Source organism: Glandiceps talaboti, chromosome 9 (assembly GCF_964340395.1).
Source record: "Glandiceps talaboti chromosome 9, keGlaTala1.1, whole genome shotgun sequence".
NCBI classification, from domain to species: Eukaryota; Metazoa; Hemichordata; class Enteropneusta; family Spengelidae; genus Glandiceps; species Glandiceps talaboti.
In genome coordinates this window covers 859,657-883,915 of record NC_135557.1, presented here as the reverse complement: position 1 = coordinate 883,915, position 24,259 = coordinate 859,657, and the positions used below count along the sequence as shown (strand labels likewise).

Genomic DNA, 24,259 nt, shown 5'->3' with positions numbered 1-24,259 from the left:
ATAACTAATCTGCATGATTAATGATTTTTGGTAATTAGGATATATCATAAGAATGCATATTTGAATTTCAATATAATTTAGTACATACGATGTCCTATAAAATTTGTTGATATACCTTACAGTTTTAACGAAAAATGTTGTTATGCATTAAAATCACTCTCGATATAAAGTACTCGGTCAGACTCCAAATGAGTTATAGCAACTTACAGCCAGATTTAAACTGAATGCCTCCCATAAGGGAAATGTTGTCTAAAGTGGTGCGACGATGTGATTATTTTTTTTTACATTCTCAACAAATGTTAATCAATCTACTTATCATTGCAGTTACTGTTCTTTTTATTTAGTACTTTACAGCAAGTGTGTATGTGGGGCAGATGTCATAGGCTAGTTCATGAATAGTTTTGCAGTTGTCTTCACTGGTGGCAATTAATGTAGGGAGAGTTACTTTTGTGTTTTCCCTTATCTGCAAACTGAATTGGGGAATTAGGGAAGAAAGAAATAACGCGGGAAGGGGGTACTTAAGTGATGAGCGCTGACCAGAAAACGTTTTGTTTTTGGCCATTAAATAAAACTCTATGGTGAGTGCTATGCTACAACGTTCTATAAAGCTTCACATTACATGTTGTCGTTGGCCAGGAGATCACTAACAGCAATGGGCAAATAGCAATCAATGAGAAAAAATAACTTATTGCATATATTCTGTTGTATTCCAACAATTGTCTGTAGGAATGACAATATTCAGTTTAAATCTGGTTTTTTTTTCAAGCTTTACAAGACAGCACTGTACAACCGACATTTGTAATAACTGCCGACATTTGTAATAACTGCCGACATTTGTAATAACGCCGATATTTGTAATAAAAATCACGTTTTTCATTTTATAAAACCGACATTTGTAATAATTAACCAAATTTGTAATAATTTCTATGAACGACAATTGTAATAAAATTGCCGATATTTGTAAAAAGCAACCACATAGGGTTGAAATATTTTTTAAATATAGTTTGATAGCATCTTGACAGTAAGAGGGAGGGGGAAGAGCTTGAGAATGGGATGTGTTCGCCTCATGTGGGGGAGGGGGTCCTGGGGTGTCTCTTCCTAGAAGCCCTGGAGGTTTTTACTCTTAAAGCCAATTTTAGGCTATTCAGAACCGTTCAAGCAATAACCTCCAAGCTTTACAAGACAGCACCTTCAAGAATCAGAAAGTATTCCGTATTACTTACACAGGGTTGAAATATGTTCTCAAAAAGTTAAATGGTATCTTGTAAAGGTCAGCACATCTATAATGGTAGTATCGTTGGTGGGGGAGATTTGGAGTTTTAAGGCAATTTTAGACTATCTCGGCAAACATTTCACATTTTTAAAAGACAGTATGATCTTAAATTAGGATAGGGTGAAAATATTTAAGAAAATTGTAATACCATTATGACAGTAAAACGGTTGGTGCATGTGATTGTTGGTTGAATGCATGAGTGGCCTCTGGGGGTGAGGGAGTCCCTGGGGTTTTCCCCTGGCAGATCTGGAGGGTTTTTTTCTATTAAGGCAATTTTTAGATTATTTATAGCCTTGTTTGAGGTAATATTCCAAGCTTCGAATAGCTAAAGTAAATGTAAGTTTTAAATGAGTTTCTCCATGTCACATAAAAATGGGCCCGTAGCATTGGTATAGGGGCATTAATATTGCATGTATAGTAAGTATATATATATGTGTGTGTGTATATATGTGTGTGTGTGTGTGTGTGTGTTCGACAAACAAACACTTCTCAACAAAAAATCTGAACTCATCTCAAAGTGCCGACATGAAAACAAGTTCTACATAGCGAACTTCAAAGGTAACACCACCTGACAAATCTGAGGACTCCTTGTATGCATAGAAACAATACACAATTAACTTCCAATAAATTCTTTCACACCTTACACATATAAATACAGTAAGACAATGAGTAGCTGCCAGTTGTCTGATGATCACATTGAGCGTGAAACTCGGAGTAACAACTAAGCACCTCAGATTCCTGTTTCTATTATACACTAGGTATGACCACCTAAAGTATATATATATATATATATATATATATATATATATATATATATATATATATATATATATATATATATATATATATATATATATATATATATATATATATATATATATATATATATATATAACTCGGTGAGTATCAATCTGCTATAAGACAGTGCTCTATACCGCAGTGGCAGAGCGTAATAGTTTTGGTAGTACTGGAACTCTTTCTTGGGTGTAACTCGGAGTTTCACGCATATTGCGATCATCAGACACTGATGATCGCAATATGCGTGAAACTCCGAGTTACACCCAAGAAAGAGTTCCAGTACTACCAAAACTATATATATATATATATATATATATATATATATATATATATATATATATATATATATATATATATATATATATATATATATATATATATATATATACTTTAGGTGGTCATACCTAGTGTATAATAGAAACAGGAATCTGATGAGATGTGGTGATTTGTAGTGTCAATAACATGTAGTGTCCAAAATACGTGTATTAATCCCTTCTGACAAGTTCATAATGAAGAGTAGGGAACATTTTAGATTAACTTCTTTTATTAAGTATCTAGTATTAAGATTACCATTACGAAACTTGCAAGTTCAGTTTTGATTCAAAGTGCAATATAAGTGAAGCACTGATTATGAAACAGCCAAGCATTTACATGACAAGTTCTGTAACTAGTGTGGTATCTAGTTAATACATGTATATGTATGTATATATGTATATGTATATGTATATGTATATGCAGATGTATAGTTATGTTTGAACTCTTACGTGAAGTAATATTAAAGAATTGATGTAAGAAACAGGGACAAGAACAAATATTTACATGTACCACATTTCAGACAAGACTATATGCCATTGTAGAAAATGATATTTTTCTTCCATCACAATCCAAAACACAATGACCCCCCCCCCCACTGGAAAAAACAGGGTGATCTCCCACCCCACCACCAATACACCCCACCTCCCGAACGAAGAAACTGACCGGTCCCTTAGTTATGGATATGAGGTGCTCAAAACATGTTTCACTTTTACCATAGCATCATTGTAACTATGGTAACAAACAGCCCACTGTGCATTAAATTACGGCTTAGGGTTAAGGTTAGGTATTATAATATCCGAAGTTCCGAAAATGCTTGGAGTGTGTCATCTAGTGTTTTGGAGTGAATATAAATTATATTAATGCAGTGCCTTCAACACAAATATACCGTGGTGGTGGTGGCGGTGTTAGTTGCGAATAGCCAATGCCTGTAAATCTTCAATGTGGTGGTAACCATCAATTCTGGTACGTGTCCTTTTCCATGTCTGACAACATTTAAACCTTGATTCTTAAATATTTTAAAAGTAGGAGGGCCATGTTTAGAGAAAGAAAATTAGGAAGCGATCAGTTTTCACGGCCGGGAGGTGGGCCGATGACTTCTTCTTCATGTTGTACTTAAAAATAGTGACCCCCTGTGATTCATCCACAACACAATCCAACCCCCTCTGACAAATAAAAAATACACACACTGACCCCCCCCCCCCTGACATCTGTTGCCAAGAAATATTCTTCTTGTGCTTGCAAAAGACACTAGATTCTCAAAGTACAATACAGCACACTGCATAGTTAATTTTACTTGTTGCATTTACAGTAATTTTTAAGTGTATCTGGTAAATCGCTGTACTGTCCCAAATCCATTGCTTCACATGTATAAAGCCCTTTAGACAGAAACCTATGAGAAGTATGATTGTCTGTTCATGGACATGCAAAATATTCATGGTTTATTTTAGTAACCAAAAGTTCTAGGATATCTCTTAGATTGAGTGAACTATTACCATTGTAGATTAATTCATGTAATTGTAAAGTACAGTATTAGAAATGGATTTAATATATTGTAAACCTAGAGGTTTCAGTAAGTTTCAAAGTAGGGAGAGAACTAGAAACAGTATGGGGAGAAGTGCACGCTACGCGCCTTCTATACAAGTGCACGGGAGGTTGGGAGGGGGTGTCCCCCTCCCACGGTAAGAGCTTTTTGAAAGATGAACACCATTTTGAGGCCATTTAGAGCACCATTCAGAAGTAAAGCACAACTAAGTTATATAATAAAAGTATCACTAATTTTAGAGTTTCAAAAGTTTAAATCATTTCAAGTCATATTGACACAACTAATAATAATAAAAAAAGATCAAGTAGAGAGTGAGAAAATTTTAGGAAAACATGCACAGTGGAGGTCAGTTACCATTTAGAGATATAAATTCATTCAATTATTTGAAAGTGTGTCTCTATTGGCTATGTGTTTGTGTGCAATTCAACATGTTCAGGTCAATGGAAGCACATACAGATTTTAGAGTCAGTCTATCCAGTAAATTTCAAGGTATTTCATTTCTTATGTGTTTATGTGTACAGCTACACATGCAAGTTTTTATATCACATGATGACAGAGTGCAACTCATGGCCTGCAATATTGAGAAGTCATTTCTAACAAAACTGTTGCTTAAACGGTGCAATGTTATGACTCCATGTCATATGTTTGGGATGTATCAAGAGACAAAGAGTTTATGTTATATTTGAATGTATATTTATAGCCATTGTTTATGGTGGTTTATTGTATGCACATACATTTGTTGTATGGAAAATTAAGTACAACAGAATGGTTCATGATTTCGTTCAGTTGTTGAAAATAAGGTGACCCCCCCCCCCCTTTATTCACTTTCTAAAAATGATGACCCCCCCCCCCTTCCTTGAATACCAAATTAAGGTGTTCCCCCCCCCCGGCCGTAAAAACCGATCGCTTCCTTAATAGAAGGTCACTTTTTAGCACGATGGAATCGAGGAGCATCACATTTTATGCAACTACTCGGGTCCAATTTCCTCCTGCCCTCCCCTTGTAATTACTGAAGTTGTCCTTATCACTTGAACTAGCGTGATGTTGAGACGCCAATGAACAACTACATTTATGTATTACCTACAATACTAGGGAAATGCAGGGGAATAATAGACACGGAGATAGAGGTTTATTGAAGTGTCCACATGTTCTTTTGTTTTCCGGTTGGAATGTATCATCGATTTGTACAGTGAAGTAAATACAAACAAAGAAAGGCCAAAGGCGGGTCAACGACCTTAAAGACCCTGAATAGACCTGAACATATAAACAAAGTGAAATAGAATGAAATTTTAATTGAAACTTAGCAATACATTGCTATGGTTTGGCTGGTACAAAACAGTACCGTAGCCTGGGTTTGGGGGGGGGGGCAACTGCCCCCCCCCCTCCCCAGATTTTGGAAAAAAGAAAGAAAAAAAATCAAGTAAGATCAATTGTAATATTTCTGGGCAGTGGAAGTCAATAAAACTTCATAGAAACTAATCCAATCGTGAACACACACTGACACACATACACTGACATACACACACACACATACATACATACATACATACATACATACATACATACATACATACATACATACATTCATACATACACGCACGCACGCACGCACGCATGCAGACAGACAGACAGACAGACAGACAGACAGACAGACAGACAGACAGACACACAGACACACACACACACATACATACATACATACATACATACATACATACATACATACATACATACACACACACATACACACACACATACATACATACATACATACATACATACATACATACATACATACATACATACATACATACATACATACATACATACATATGACAAGTTGTCGTCGGGGGAATAGACGTTCTCCACTAAATCAAATCTTTCTCAGATCTTTAAGATCAACAAGACTAGTAGTAAAATGATAAACTGCATACAAGACGATATATGTGGTATGAACTGGAACATAGACTTTATTTATCAAAGCCCTGGCGCCAAACCCCAAGGTCAGGGCCAGGATTCGACTCGAGATGCTCACATCTCGACGCTCAAAATCGAATCTCTGCGACGCTATGATTGTTACAATAATTAAATTACAGTAAGTCATGCATATGAAATGAGCTTTTAAGATAACAATAGGTCATGCATAATTGTAAGCGTCATGGAGATGAAACAAAGGATACTAAACTTTAACTTGAATGACATCTCCAGACATACGCTATTAGTGTATCTATAGTCTTGACACCCATGTGAGCCATATACATTTCTCTAACTAGGTATTTGGTGACATGTATAAACAGCGTCATGTCTGAACCCAAACAAGGTAATTACAAATTCATGACATATACATACATATTTATTTTTATTTTATTTATATATTAAGCCGTGTACACAAGAAGTGACATTGGCAAGAAAATATACCAAATGAAGTATTGATGTTCAATTCAATTACGCTTACACTGTCTTGAAAATATTAAGTATATCACTGAGATATTTAGCTGTGACACTTGCTATAGTATCATCTACAAATGAAAAAATGTACTTAAATAGAGAATGATTATCAAATTTAAGTAACTGCGACTGTAAACTAAATAAAATGTCCAAGTATTCATCTCTGATCTTCTGAATTTTTTTATTTTTGCACAGTAATATACAGTGAAATTCATCTCCAATACTCGAACTACACAATGTGCATAATCTCTGTTTCCTTTCAATGTTCTTGTAACTGCCAGTGTCAATTGGTTTGAAATCCTTAATTTTGTAACAGCTATTCTATCAAAAGTGTTTCTAACAACAGATAAATACTTTTCACGTTGAAAAGTTAACTTAATTTGAGAATAATCATGAAGTGTGTTGTTACTTGCCACAGATTTCTTCCACATGTCAATAGATTTTGATTTCAAAGAATCTTTAACTTTCTTTAATATAGTAGACAATTTATAATTCTCACCAACTATAAAATGGGAACAGTTACAAAATGAAAATACTGAATGAACAAAATCAAGATATATGGACTGGTGTTTTTCATGCAACCTCATTCCTAATTTGTATGCATAATCAAGTAAAGATGCCTCTTTAACTTGTTTTAACCGAAACCAATATTTGACAACATTTTCAATAACAGTAATTAATAATGGAAAAGACCCAATTCACCTCAACATGCATGAATACATGATGTTTTGTTAACTCCAAGCATATATCTGCATGCTTTTATGTGTGTTGATTCAATATCATTCATCACAGGCTTAAGAAATTAAAGTATTCATTGAATTTGCCAACATTAACTCTACGGAATATGTATGCTATTGCCATTTGCTACACAAGAGATTCAAGTAATCTGAGTGAATGTTGTAAACCATGACTAGAAGTTGACAACAGTACAATATCATCAGTGAACATAAGGATCGGTAATTTCTTATCTCTTAAATGTTGGATAAATCCATTTTCTGTGAAGTAACATTGGCAAATCATTAATGAATAGGTTGAACAGTGTAGGACTTAGATTACAACCTTGTCTGGTACCAATACAAGAAGAAAAGAAATCAGTATAACCAGTTGAGAGTTTGATACAGGACTGAATATTGTCATAAATACACTTGATGATATTCAAAAATTTACTACTGAAACCTTGTTTTGATAATTTGTAGAACAATCCTAAATGCCAAACACTATCAAAAGCTTTCTTAAGATCTACAAAACAAGCAAACACATGTTTTGATCTACTTTTTTGTTTGTAGAAGTTAATCAATGTCTTTAAAACAAATACACGATCTGATGTGCGACAACCTTTCTGAAAACTTATTTGCTCACAATTCACTAAACTCTTCTTTTCAATGAAAATCTGAATTCGATTATTTAAAATAACAGCACAAAGTTTACCAACACAACTACTTATAGTAATCCCTCTATAATTTAAAGGGTCATCTTTTGGACCAGACTTATGAATAGGGACAATGTAACCTTTACTCCAAATAGATGGAAATATTTCACTTTTTATAATTGTATTAAAAAGTTTAAGTAAAGCAGGCATTAGTATGGCTGAACCACATTTCAACATTTCAACATTTCATTTAATATCACATCATCCCCACATGCTTTACCTGATTTAAGTGTTTTTATTGCAGCAGAAACTTTGGTATCATTAATAGAAGAATCAAGTATCTCATTAAAGGAAAAATCAAAACCATTACTGAGCTTACTCTTGACTTTCGCTTCAAAATTATCATCAAAATATTTAGAGCATAATCCTTTTTGAGCAAGCGATTTAAAATGCAATCATACAATAGAAGTGATGTTATTATTATTGGAATCTTTCTTATTTTTCAATAAGTTAACCAAGTTCCAAAATGTTTTAGGATAGTTTTTCTCAGCATGCAATAACAGACAGCGTATTTCTCTAAATTTCCTTTTACTATAACGCAATTGCTTTGTGTATATTTTCTTATATTGAAATCACTTGGAGATTTATGCAGTAATTTTCCATTCCTAATTATCTCTTTCTTCAAAATATAGCAGGAACTGTTATACCAAGGCTTACTAGTTTTCCTCTTACTATTCTTTCTAAGATGTTTACAAGCAGAGTGAACAGTATCAATAAAGTCACAAATGGGTCAACATCAGGAGCTACTCTCTTCATTCTCTGAATATAACTAGCATTCTCTGGTGGAAAGTATAAAACACACACAAATAGATCATGATTTCACACACACACACACACACACCTACCTACCTACCTACCCACACACAGACACACGTCTCACTGAAATGTTCAGTCTTTCTAACCAACTTCATCTTCATAACACCAGACAGGCCAGTAAAGGTAACATATACATCCCTATAGTTAAAACTGAATATGGGAAACGTGTATTTCACTACAGTGGTGCTGTTTTATGGAATAATCTACCTCTATCCATACGATCAGTTCCAAACAAATCGATATGTAAAAAAAAAGATCTTAAGAATGAAGTTTGGTAATGTGGGTATCTTTTATAAGGGACCGGTCAGTTTCTTCGGCCTGGGGGGGGGACCGGTGGATTGGGAGGGGGGGGGGGTCACCCTGTTTTTGAAATTGGCAGTAGGGGGGGGGGTCATGCTGTTTTCAAAATTGTGGATAGGGGGGGTCAGTGTTTTGGATTGTGATAGAAGAAAAAAATCCCTTTTCTACAATGACATATAGCAAGTTGTCTGAAATGTGGTACATGTAAATATTTGTTTTTCTCCCTGTTTCTTACATGAATTCTTACTTATTAGTTCAAGTATAACTATAAATATACATATAAATGTATTACCTAGCTACCACACTAGTTAAAGAACATGTCATGTAAATGCTTGACTGTTTCACAATCAGTGCTTCACTTACATTGCACTTTGGGGCAAAAGTGAACTTGAAGGTTTCGTAATGGTAATCTTCATAGATAGTTTATAAAAGAAGTTAATCTAAAATGTTCCCTACTCGTCACTATGAACTAGTCAGAAGGGATTAATACACTTTCTATTTGGACACTACATGTTATTGACACTACAAATCACCACATCTCATCAGATTCCAGTTTCTATTATACACTAGGTATGACCACCTAAAGTTCTCTAACATACCGGTGACTTTATTTACTATACATGCAATATTAATGCCACTATACCAATGTTACGGGGCCATTTTTATGTGACATGGGAAACTCATTTAAAACTTACATTTACGTTAGCTATTCGAAGCTTGGAAATATTACCTCAAAGGCTATGAATAACAAAAACATTGCCTTAATAGAAGCAAAAACTGCAGATCTGCCAGGGGAAAACGCCCAAGGACTCCCGCACCCCCAGAGGTCACTCAAGCATTCAACCAACACTCAGATGCACCAACAACCTTTTTACAGTCATAATGGTATTAAACTTTTCTTAAGCATTTTCACCCAATTCTAATTTGAGATGATAGTCTTTTAAAGATGTGAAATGTTTGCCAAGGTAGTCTAAAATTGCCTTAAACTCCAAATCTCCCCTACCAATGATACTACCAGTAGATGTGCTGACCTTTACTACATGTAAATAATGATGCCATTTAACTTTTTAAGAACATATTTCAACCCTGTGTGAGTTATAAAGAATAGTTTCTGATACTTGATGGTGCTGTCTTGTAAAGCATGGATTAAGTTATTGCTTGAAAGGGTCTGAATAGCCTAAAAATTGGCTTTAAGAGTAAAAATCCTCCAGGGCTTCTAGAGGGAGACCCCTTTGGATCCCCCACATGAGGTGGACATATCCAAGTTTCAAGCTCTTCCCCTCTAACTGTCAAGATGCTATCAAAGTATATTTAAAAAATATTTCAACCCTGTGTAGTTGCTTTTTACATGTTGGTGCTGTCTTTCTTGTAAAGCTTGGAAATTATTGTCTGAAAGGGTCTGAATAGTCTCAAAATTGACTTTTCAGAGTAAAAAACCTCCAGGACTTCCAGGGAGAGACTCCCTAGGAACCCCCCCCCCCACTACATGAGGTGTACACATCCCAGTCTCAAGCTCTTCCGCCTACCTTTTACTGTCAAGATGCTATCAAACTTAATATTTCAAATATATTTTTTCTTTTTACATGTTGGTGCTGTCTTGTAAAGCTTGGAAATTATTGTCTGAAAGGGCCTGAATAGTCTCAAAATTGACTTTTCAGAGTAAAAACCCTCCAGGGCTTCTAGGGGGAGACCCCCTAGGACCCCCATAAGAGATATACATATTCCCTGCTCAAGCTTTCCAATATCTTTCACTGTCAAGATGATATTAAACTCCTTTTGGAATATATTTACCCTGTGTAGTCAATAATTACAACTATGATAAAAATACCTGTCATGTGAATATTATATATATATATATATATGGGGGGGGGGGTCATCATGTTTTTAGAATTAAGTGATAGGGGGGGGGGTCAGCCTGTTTTTGATTTTACAGATGGTGGGGGGGGGGGGAGGGGGGTCAGTGACTTTTTGTCGGCCCAATTTAAGAATCCACCGCCCCCCCCCCCAGGCTGAATAAACTGACCGGTCCCTAAGTACACTGTGCCTCTACTAGTTGATCCTCTTTTTTGTTTGTTTTTCTATGTACGTAATCTTGCTATGTTAAGGTTCCATTGGAAGAACAGTGTTTTTTGTTTGTTTTTCTGTGTACGTAATCTTGCTACAGGTTCCATTGGGAGAAGTGTTCCATTGGGTTTCATTGGGAGAACAGTGTTTTTTGTTTGTTTTTCTGTGTACGTAATCTTGCTATGTTAAGGTTCCATTGGGAGAAGTGTTTTTTGTTTGTTTTTCTGTGTATGTAATTTTGGTACAGGTTCCATTGGGAGAAGTGTTTTTGTTTGTTTTTCTGTGTATGTAATTTTGGTACAGGTTCCATTGGGAGAAGTGTTTTTTGTTTGTTTTTCTGTGTATGTAATTTTGCTACAGGTTCCATTGGGAGAAGTGTTTAAGCAGTGTCTGTATATGAAAAGACACACACACACACACACACACACACACACACACACACACGTTACTAGCACGACTACAGTACAGTACAGTACTACAGTATATCCTACCAGAGAAGCCCAACAATTTATTGTTTTAAGCGCTAGAAACAAAGTTTTGTTGATGGCACTTACCTTTCAATTTAATTTTAGGAGATTGCTTTTGGCGATGTTCGGATGATGTCACTAGATCCAATGCTTGTAATGTAGTTGTTAACTGACGACTGCCTCGGTCTGGTAGCAGCATGTACGATAAAATAAGTGATTCTGTCACTGATTCTGACCTTTCAACTCCGTCACCCTTGTTAACTGCCATGGTGTTTGTCTCTGGTTTGAATTGAAGGCAGAACTTACATTACTATGATGATAATATCGCACATAAATGTACACATATAAGATACTTGTCAGTACAGTATAATCTAAATATAAACCAACACACACACACACACGCACACACACACACACACACACACACACAGACACACACACACACACACACACATACATACATACATACATACATACATACATACATACATACATACATACATACATACATACATACACACACACATACATACATACATACATACATACATACATACATACATACATACATACATACATACATACATACATAGAAATGCATAAGGAACGGGTGACACAGTCCGAATCAATAAATGCAATTTTACGTTTCGATTCAAAATTCTTTATCAAGGATATCAAGGCACGGCATTATGGAATAGAACGACAACCGCGCGAGTAGTAATTAACGGTTAGGTACGCACATATGGCAAGCCGTTAAGGCCAAAAGTATCATTTTATTTTAGCTAAGTATTTGATATTTTCCAGAGTTACAAACTAATTTTAACTGTTTATAAGTAGTTTTTCGACTTTTGATTCCATGTTAACAATGTTTAATAACTTCACAACAGTATTTACATATTTAACCAATTCAAGCTTCTTGGAAACTTTAAGCCCATTGAGGTGTAAAACATGTCGGAGATTCAAGATGTTTTGTACTAATTTACTCAGAACTACAGAGTACTTTAATGTTAAATTTACCCTAATACAAGTCTATGGTAGGTATATGTTTCAATATACACCTGGCTAAGTCTATGGTAGGTATATGTTTCAATATACAACTGGCTACCCCCCCCCCCCCCCGATAAGAGAGTTGGTTCAAAATCAATGATAGGGATGATCCTGTTTCACAGAAAAGGAGGTAAGATGTCCAAGGTTCAGAGTCTTTTTGCTGGCCCGATCGAAAAATCCATTGAACCCCCGCTCCCTGCCCCCCCCCCCCTCGAGAAATTTACCTAGCCCTGACTTCCGCTGTTTACTGGAGCAGAATAAGACAAATCGTAGATTGAACACTTTTAGTTGAAGTGTTGGACGAAGAACACTTATGACAGAGAATCGTCTATCATTTGCCAGTAGGAGCACCATTGTATGTACTCAAATCAAATGTCCACGCGGGTGTACAGCGACCAATGTGTTAGGCCTACCGGAAGTCAATCATTTGAGTCACTCCACACCCCTGTATAGAAATCGAGTGGTCCGAAGATGTACAATTTTTTTTTCTTTTTTGTGTGACCAGTATATATTATTTTCGAATTTTTTTTCTTTTTTTTGACCAAGGTCCGATATTAATTTCAAGAAAAACTTTAAAAATACTTTAACAAAAAATATATTTTGATTTCAATTATTATATGTAATCCTTAAAAAAAATCTGGTTTGACGAAAAATAAAACAATAATTTCAAATAAATAAAAATTTGTTTGAATTAAATAATGATAACATGGAATGAAAGTGTGGATTCCATCGAAAAACTACAAATAAGTGGTTAATATTAGTTTGTAACTCCGAAAAATATCAAATACTATAGCTAAAATAAAATAATACTATGGCCTGAACGGCTGGCCATACAAAAGATCTGAAAGTCACGCTCACCAAACAGAACCCTATAGACAGTTCCACACCACTAACTCCAAATCGGGAGTCAGTCGGAACGCAGGTACGCGATTTGAAAGTTAAATGCACTTGCGCAGGTATACAATATCGATAAACTGCACAGTCGCAGTTGAAATGACCCCGTGAACTTGAAATCTGCGCAGGCGAGCATCACATTCTGGTCCCGCTCACAATTTGCATAGTCTGCGGGCTTGCTCAACTGTGATAGCAAACCTGATGAAGTCACAAAACAGACTCAAGATTATCTTTGCAGTGATCATCCCAAACCTTAAATCTAGCAATCGATGGCACATCTAATTTCAAAAAGTTATACGTTAGAGGTGTTTTGGGGGACTAGCATGTTGTCCTTTTAATTTTCAGTGGTCCAGAACTGGATAGTTTTAGCCATTCTCCCTTTGGTTTACTCACAGTTACTTGTCTGTGGTTCACTAAATTAAATACACAGCAAAACTACCAGAATTAAGATATTTAATAAGAACTAAACTAAAACTGGAAAATGGTAATGATGATACTCGTGCCTACCTTCATCTTCAATCACTGTCGCTAATAAGTTCACCACGAGCTAGCCTGTACAACGAGGGACGGGCGTACGTATGTACTTGATGGACACTGTCATGATGTGATACATTGTAAGTTGGATATTTAATCGCACCGTATACGTTTCATATTTTCATAAAGAACTTCCACATTTGATTGGAAATACCATGTAATTTTATGCACTTATTTCTTTTAGAGTTGAAAACGATTTCTGACGTTGAAACGGCAATCATAATTATGTTTGAATAAAATTGAATGAAAAATGTTAGGTATCAAACCGTCTACGCTTAGCGGTCGTCCGTACATACACATGGTGATATCAAAAATACCGCCAATGGCGTTGTAGCACAACTGTACAGTTTTAAAAAATGTTTATCCATATGCTAGTCCATGCTAACAATAGGTGTTCATTTGCTATCATTTGGCTGTTGCTATGGGTGTGGTCATGTTGTTAGATATATTTGCATACATTTATGTATGTTTTTGTTCACTTATGTATGAATTCCTGATATTGTCTTTGCAATACACGTGATCATTTGGCTGTTGCTATGGGCGTGGTCTTGTTGCTAGGGTATTTGCATACATTGTTTGAATGTTTATTCAATTGTCTATTAAACCCCATTGTTATCTTTGTGAAATACACCACCGTTTGGCTGTTGCTATGGGCATGGTCATGGTTACTAGGGTATTTGCATACATTTTTGAATGTTTATTCATTTGTCTTTCTATTCCTGTTGTTATCTTTGCAATACACGTGATTATTTGGCTGTTGCTATGGGTGTGGTCTTGTTGCTATGCAAATTTACATACATTTTTTGAATGTTTATTCAATTGTCTATTAAACCCTGTTATCTTTGTGAAATACACCACCGTTTGGCTGTTGCTATGGGCGTGGTCATGGTTGCTAGGGTATTTGCATACATTTTTTGAATGTTTACTCACTTGCCTACCAGATGATGTTGTTATTTGACCAAAGTATACTACCCTTTGGTTGTTGCTAAGGGTTTGGTCATGGTTGCTAGGGCCAATTTTGTCAAAAAAAATTGAAGAAAATCTGCAGAATAACACTTTCGGAACCATCTCATCAAGTTTCAGACTCATTGACCAAGTACTTTTTGAGATATAAGTTTTTGACCAAAAATGAACATTCTTACATCTAATTTGCATATCACTCATGGAATTATTGTATGCTTAATATATCTTCATCCATACATCCCTAAATGCATCCCCATCAAATTTCAGCCCAATCTGCTAAGTAGTTTTGGAATTATAGATTTTTAACCAAAAAGACACATTTTTAGCCCTAATTTGCATATCACTGATGGAATCATCATGTCATGAACAAATCTTACTTTACACTTCCTAAAGAATCTTCCCACCAAATTTCGCACCAATCTGCCCAGTAGTTTCTGAGTTTAAGTTTTTTGACCAAAAATCACATTTTTTGACCCAAATCACACACCTGTGATGCGATCATTTTGATTTGAACAATTTCCCAACTAGACACCCAAGGTAATGGACCCACCAAATATCATGGCAATCGGTTCAGCAGTTTTTGACTTTAAGTTGTTTACACACACACACACACACACACACACACACACACACACACACACACACACACACACACACACACACACACACACACACACAGACACACAGACACACAGACAGACGCCGGGCGATCCCTATAGCACTACTGAACCTCGGTTCAGTTGTGCTAAAAAGTATTCCCCATTTTTCCCCATCGTCAAATCTTCATGTATTATACATGAATGGAAAGCTTACTTTCCCTACTGCAACCAATGTTTGTCAGTTTGATAGTGATAAGAAGTAGACATTGCAGTGGTAGTATATGTACAAATATTGCTTTCTAAGAGTCAAAATCATTTAATTTGTATGTATACATATAATGGGAATATTAATTAACGTTAGGTATATGCAAATGTCATGGGGAGGGTCCTTTTCTACAAAATGGGACAAAGGGGAGGGTCACTTTTTACGAATGGAGAATGGGGGGAGAATCATGTTTTTCTTAACAGACCATGTGTGATTTCCTCCGGCCCGCCCCTTGTAAATACTGAAGGCTCCCTAACTCAAACAACAATACCTTGTTGTTCTTGTTCTGGTTCTTGTTCTTGCTGTTGTTGATGCTGTTGTTGTTGTTGTTGTTGCTGTTGTTGTTGTTGTTGATGGTGGTGATGATGATGATGATGATGATGATGATGATGATGATGATGATGGTGGTGGTGGTGGTGGTGGTGGTGGTGGTGGTGGTGGTGGTGGTGGTGGTGGTGGTGGTGGTGGTGGTGGTGGTGATGATGATGATGATGATGATGATGATGTTGTTGTTGTTGTTGTTGTTGTTGTTGTTGTTGTTGTTGTTGTTGTTGTTGTTGTTGTTGTTGTTGTTGTTGTTGTTGTTGTTGTTGTTGTTGTTGTTGTTGTTGTTGTTGTTGTTGTTGTTGTTGTTGTTGTTGTTGTTGTTGTTGTTGTTGTTGTTGTTGTTGTTGTTGTTGTTGATGATGATGATGATGATGATGATGATGATGACTCCATATTGGAAAGACGTGTGAAAAAGTCGCTCCGTATATTCGTCAATTTGCGTCATCTTGTTTAGCTCATCGGACAATAATCGTCAACTATAAACTCCTAACATAACATTTTCTCTCATCTAAAAAGTCAAAAGGGAATTTTTGGATAGTGATTGGAGAGATTTTCGTGGATCCAATTCCAGGGGCTCGTGGTGGGTGAACAAAGCCAAGATGGCCACCCGAGCCACAGGCCAACTCCCTACGTTATTCGCCGGTCTAACCAGGAAACATGCCATCAAGTGTGAACCAATAGACGGAGTCCCTGTCGAGACATTTCTCAAGGCAGTAGCCGAAGTAACCGGTCCAGGTAATATCAAAGCAGCTTCAAGAGCCCATGGATCAGTTATCGTTTATTTAAACTCTGTAACCTGGGTGGAAACCATTTGTATTAATGGCTTACAAGTAGGTGGCTACACAAGTCATGTTGAACCACTGGTAAAACCGGCAACGAAAATAGTGGTATCTGGAGTTCCACCTTTTATTCCGAACGAACTTATAGAACATGAATTGTCAAGATTCGGAAAACTCGTCAGTGGAATCAAAACAATCCCGCTCGGATGCAAAGACGAGAAACTAAGACATGTACAATCCTTCCGTAGACAAGTGTTCGTCCTACTTGACACCGACCTGCGTGGATACATAAACGGACCAACCACCATTGAATTTGAAGGTAAAAACCACACAATATATCTATCAACCGACGAAATGAGATGTTTCAAATGTAATCAAACAGGACATATTCAGCGAAACTGTCAACAAGGACAATCAATACAAGATAACGATAACACAAATACCGCAAATCAAGATGGCAACCAACAAAACGTAAACAACAATAACACGCATACCGATACTACTGTCCAACCTGTTAACATCACAACAGAACCAATGGACGTTAATCAACCACCTGTAAACAAAACAACTGAACTGACCGCAAACGAGGCTCAACAAGACAACATCACAACAGAGCCCATGAACATAAGTCAACTTGCTACAAATGAAAACACCGTTCCGACCGCAAAAGGTGGAAAAGCAAACAACGAAACAACTCCAAGAAACACCGATACAAATGAAGAAGACAGAAACGATACACCAGAAAAGCATACTGCCCAGAACACAACAAAACCACAAAGACCCGAAACAGTTAACAGCCTTGTCGATCAAAACAACGTAACGCAGCACAATACGAACACTACCGTCGAAGAGAGGGTACTAACCCCTCCTCCACCTTTCCCTCCTTCTCCAGACCTCAATTTCTCCATCGCATCACCAGTTTCAACTCCGGACCCGACACCATCCTTCCAACTATCCGGACTTACACCGCTACAGTCACCTTCGCAAACATTAGATAGCCAGAGTATCTCGTACTCACCACTAGACTCCACTCTCAGTGAATCAACGCAAGAAAGTACAGATACACCAATGAATGAAATCGACGATAACGAATCGGTCATGTCAGACATATCAGACACGTCAGCAAGCTACGGAATATCAGCAAAGTCAATAGAAGAATTCCTGACAGAAATAAAACACTCCAAAAAATTCATCGAACAATGTACTGATTTCGATCCTAACCTCAAAGACCTCGCAAAAAATCTACTTCATTACCGTTCTACACAGCCCCTCACAACTGCCACTAAAGCACGGATCTATAAGCTCGTAACAAAAATAAAATTACACTTGAGAACAGTCGGAAAAAAACCAAATGTTAAAGACTCTCTACCATCAGCATCTTCGAACTGATTAGACACTTCCTCTATACAGCACTTATGATGGCGCTCCTATCGTGTGTGACACTAAATACACGTGGATGTCGCGACTCAATGAAACGATACAAAATATTCGAACACTTGAAACAGTCCAATCAAGCAGATTTCTACCTCCTGCAAGAAACGCACACCAGCATAAATGAAGAAACCACCTGGCCCCTAGTATGGCGTGGAAAATGTTTTCTATCCCATGGCACCAACAACAGTGGAGGCGTCGCAATTCTATTTCATCCGAACACAAAAATAGACATTATCAAAAAAACAGAAATTATCCCAGGCCACCTACTACATATCCATGTTAAAGTCAACGATACAGTTATCAATATAATAAACGTATATGCTCATACAAACGCCAAAGAACGATTACATTGCTTTGCTCGCCTTAACACAGTGTTATCAAGTCTAAATGAAGATCTGATTATTCTAGGAGGCGATTTTAACTGCACCCTCAAGCCGGAACTCGATAGACTTCATTGCGCGGATTCAGACCGCCATACAGTTCGTGCCCTCAGTAACATCGTAAATAAATACAAACTTATTGACAGTTGGCGTCACTACCATGGAAACGATCGAAACTACACTTGGCACAAAAATGAATCGAAAGCACGATTAGATCGGATCTATATAAACAAGTGGATGAAAACCCGAATCAAAACAGTCTCTATCCAGAACTCTACACTCGCCTTCTCCGACCACTCTCTTGTAAAAGTGACAATATCACAGAAACAAATAAACAAACGAAGCCCACTCTGGTGTCTCAATACCGAAATCCTAACACATGAACAGTACCATGAAATCATTACGTATTTCTGGGTGAACTGGCAAAAGGAAAAGGTCAACTATAAGGATATACTCACCTGGTGGGAAATTGGAAAACTGAAAATAAAATTGCTGACTCAACAATATTGCATATCAAAACGCAATGTACATAAACAGAAAATAGCTCAGCTGGAACGTGATACACAACACCTTGAACAAAGATTGCATAATGACAATAGCCTAATCAATGAATATAATGAAAAGAAAAAAGTCCTGATTGAACTTGTCAATTACGAAAGTCGAGGAGCAGCTGTCCGGGCCCGACATACAATTCTCAATGACAGTCAAGTTTCTAGCAAATTCATGTTTGCCCTTGAACGAGAAAGAGGAAAAACTAGACCAATTGTACACCTCAAACGTAACGACAATACAATCACTGAAGATCCAAAAGAAATCCGTGACATTATTTACAGTTTCTACCAGGAACTATATACACCCGAACCAGTCGACCTAACATCACAAAACACAATTCTCAATAATTTACCACAAATAAACGAAGAAGATCGCGAATATCTGGATAGCGAAATAACTTTTGCAGAATTCACCCATGCAGTTACTTTACTCTCAACAGATCGTTCCCCAGGAATAGATGGATTACCAAACGAATTCTACAAAACTTTCTGGTCGCTAATAGGCAAAGACGTGCACTCTGTACTCACCCAATCACTCAAAAACGGTCAACTGCCACTTTCTTGCCGTAGAGCCATTATAAGTCTGCATCCAAAAAAGGGGGACAATACCAGAGTTAAAAACTGGAGACCCATAAGCCTGTTATGCAGTGATTATAAAATTCTTGTAAAAACACTCTCACTACGACTCCGTTCAGTCATCTCAACAATCATACACAAAGACCAAACTTGTGGCATTCCAGGCCGACTGATCTTCGACAACATCCATTTACTTCGAGACAGCATTTCTCTTGCCAACGAAAACAATACCTCGCTTGGAATCCTCGCCCTTGACCAAGAAAAGGCATTCGATCGCGTCCACCACGGCTACCTGCAAAAAACACTTGAATCATTCGGATTTGGACCTCGTTTCACAAATTCCATCAAAGTCATATATACAGACATTCAATCTCTCATTCGCATCAACAGTACACTAACAGCCCCTTTAAACATTAAACGGGGAATTAGACAAGGATGCTCTCTCTCAGGACAACTCTACATAATTGCCCTCGAACCACTCCTACACAAAATAAGAAACGCAAGCGGTATCACAGGACTATCAATACCCGTCATTCCAAATCACACTTCATATCTGTCAGCCTACGCCGATGACGTTGAAATCTTGCAAACCAAAGATGAAGACTTCCACAGATTAAAAACCTGTCTCTCCGAATACGAAAAGGCCTCTAATGCCAAAGTAAACTATGAAAAATCTGAAGGACTGTGGGTAGGGAACTGGCGCCAACGAATTGATAACCCACTCGGAATAAAGTGGAACCCAAATGGACTTAAACTTCTAGGTGTATACCTAGGAAACAGCGAACAATATAATCGAAAGAACTGGACCGAACTAATCGACATCACAGAAAGTAAAATTAAGAAATGGTCGGCGTATGCCCCATGCATGTCATACCAGAAAAGAGTACTCATCATAAACCAGATCATCTCATCCAAACTTCTCCACAGACTTAACTGCACTACTCCAAGTAAAGACACTGTTTCATATATTCAAACTCAATTCTTACGCTTTGTCTGGCAAGGTCGTCACTGGATTCCGATCGAAACAATGTGCTTACCACTTTCCAAGGGCGGACAAGGACTTACTCACCTTTCAACCCGCCTAACCTCACTACGCCTCGGACACATCCAACGATACCTCTACCACGATCATCTTCACCCATGCTTTTCATTCATGGACTACTTCCTCAACAAAGTTGGCAACCTACACTACAAAAAGCAACTATTCCTCACAACCGGCGTAACTCTTAACAAAACACGTATACCAAAATTCTATATCGAATTGTTACATTGTTGGAACGCAATAGACAAGATCCGAAAAGGAGAACCAGAAACCTTTTCAGATATTCTAAACGAGCCGCTGTTCTATAACCCACTTATACTACACCCATTACGTTCGTCGCCATTCTCATTGACCCACTTCATAGACGCAGGCATTACAACAATAAAAGACCTCATCAATATAGAAGAAAAACGTTGGCTAACCTCATACGACCTCAAGGACACTGTAAACATTAGATCCGAACGCATCTTAAATCTCACAATCAAAACTATTCACCAGGCAATACCTATCAAACTGAAAACAATAATTCACAACCACTTAGAAGACTCCCCACATGTAAATGTTGTAAATACACAGTATTCAATTGAACTCCATCATTCACCGGAACTCAACCTGGCACTGTATAAACTGGAAAAAGGTGCCATTTATAAATACCTGATCTTGGCACAACACGCATTAAAGCTACCGACCAGATTAGATACCGTATGGAGAGATATCCTCAGTCTACCAGATTCCATAAAACCCAATTTCAAAGCTTGCTATTACCCACCAACAATACAAAGAGAGGGAGACCTACAATGGCGTATCATGCACGGTGCATACACAACTGGTACATTCCTGCACAACGCGGGCTTCCGACCAGACTCAAACTGTCCGCTTTGTGAAGAACAAGATTCCCTATCTCACATTTTCCTGGATTGCTTACATATTCAACAGCTTCTGGATTTTATAACTACAATCTCATCACATCTTACCAACGACAATCAAACTACACCAGCGGCATGGTTCTTCATAAACCCACCGAAGAAAAACAGCACCTTTATCAGCAAAAATGCCCTTCTTCTATTCGTCCATATCACATCTACAGCGAAGCTATCGATCCATCTTGCCAGAAGAAATAAAACCAACGACGTAACACCCATCGACCCACTGGAAATATTCAAAACACGAATTCGCACCAGACTACTGATTGAATTTGAACATTACAAACTTAAGGAACAACTAACGATATTCAACTCAACTTGGAGCATCAACAACGCCATCTGCAGCGTATCAAATGGACAATTACATTTAGAATTTTAGCACTGCTTTACTTAACTTAAACATGTCACAGTAACTCCAACAACATCTGTTTTGAACCCATTTATTAGCTACGTACGTTATGAATAATTTAAACATGTAAATAGTGTATTTGTACATTGACAAGATTCGTACTTTGCTGAACTGTATAATTGTAAATATTTTAACACTTCACTGTAAATAGGGCAAATACGAATAAATGTCCCATTGAAAAGATGATGATGATGATGATGATGATGATGATGATGATGATGATGATGATGATGCTGCTGTTGTTTGCTTTGAAACATTGTGACTTCACGTTTCTTGAATCTATACTTTACAGGTTTGTTTCCTTGGTGTATTTTACTTTAACTTTTATCCAAAAAATCCATCACTATGAGAATGACATAGTCCACGCTATGATTGGGTTTTAAGGAACTGGCAGTTTATGTTGTCATTTTAAAACCTGGTTAATGTTGTTTGGCCTCATATGGTTGTTTTTGATGTCACTACTCTGATCACGCAACAACACCTGTGAACCTAAATCAAACAGACTTAAATATGTTGTGTCTGCTCATTGGACATGGAACATGCCTACTCATGTTGTGTCTCCTCGTTGGACATGGAACATGCCTACTCTTCAAGATGACGTGATGGAATAAACCATTCAACAATAAAGGATGGGTTGGGTACGGGGGGGGGGGCTGTTCAAGCATGTCTGAGTTATGGCTTTGGACATGAAAACTGCGCCAACAAATTGGTTGCCAGGCAGCTATATCGGATTGTATCATAACAAAATTGGATATGCACATGTATGTCATAGAACACTGTGATAATAGCAACTTTGAATGAGATCTGTTCAAGCATTTCTGAGTTATGGCTTTGGACATGGAAAATTCGCAAACAAAATGGCTGCTAGGCGGCCATATTGGATTGTATCATGAAACAAATTGACGTGCATATGTATGCCACAGTATGTTGCCTCAGTACAAAGTTTGAAAAAAATCGGCCCAGGCATCTCCAAAAAACGTCGGACGGATGGACGGACAGACAGACGGATGGACTTCACATGGTTGAAATATTTTTGAAATAAAGTTTAATAACATCTTGACAGTAAGAGATAGGGGGAAGAGCTTCAGACTGTGATAAATTATGTCTACCTCTTGCCTGTGTATGTGGGGGGGAGGGGTCTAGGGGATCTTCCCCTAGAAGTTCTGGAGGGTTTTTTACTCTTGAAGCCCATTTTTAGGCTATTACGACACTTTCAGGCAATAATTCCCAAGCTTTACAAGACAGAACCATTAAGTACCAGAAATTTTAATTTATAACTTACATACTTACATAGAGTTGTTCTTAATCATTATAGTAAAGGTCAGCACATCTAATGGTAGTATCATTGGTAAGGGAGATTTGGAGTTTTAAGGCAATTTTTTGACTATCTTGGCAAACATTTCACATCTTAAAAGACAATATCATGTCAAATTGGCATAGGGTGAAAATTCTTAACATTAGTACAGTGGCATTAATATTGCATGTATAGTAAAGTCACTGGTATATGTTAGAGAACTTAGGTGGTCATACCTAGTGTATAATAGAAACGGGAATCTGATGAGATGTGGTGATTTGTATTGTCGATAACGTGTAGTGTCCGAAATATAAAGTGAATCTACTCTTCATACTGTAGAGTAGAACGATTTAGATTAACTTCTTTTTATAAACTATCTCTGAAGATTACCTTCAAGTTCACTTATGCCCCAGAGTGCAATATAAGTGAAGCATTAAGTGTGAAACAGCCAAGGATTTACATGACATGTCCTGTAACTAGTGTGGTAGCTAGGTAATACATGTATTTATATATATATATATATATATATATATATATATATATATATATATATATATATATATATATATATATATATATATATATATATATATAGAGAGAGAGAGAGAGAGAGAGAGAGAGAGAGAGAGAGAGAGAGAGTAGAGGTATGTTTGAACTCTTGCTTAAAGTAATATTAAAGAATTGCTGTAAGAAACAGGGACAATAATAGATGTTTAGATGTACCACATTTCAGACAAGACTATAGCCATTGTAGAAACGGATTGTTTTTCTTCCATCACAATCCAAAAC

General features: G+C 37.0%; 1 protein-coding gene across 1 annotated transcript in view; it reads right to left on the bottom strand.

Annotated features, from left to right (window-relative positions):
- The window catches only part of LOC144440421 (uncharacterized), a 60,136-nt gene that overhangs the window by 33,820 nt on the left and 2,057 nt on the right, over positions 1-24,259 (bottom strand). The window contains exon 2 of the mRNA XM_078129793.1: positions 11,541-11,732. Within this exon, the coding sequence (XP_077985919.1) occupies positions 11,541-11,721 (181 nt within the window). The 5' untranslated portion in view covers positions 11,722-11,732. The remainder of the gene's footprint in view (positions 1-11,540; positions 11,733-24,259) is intronic.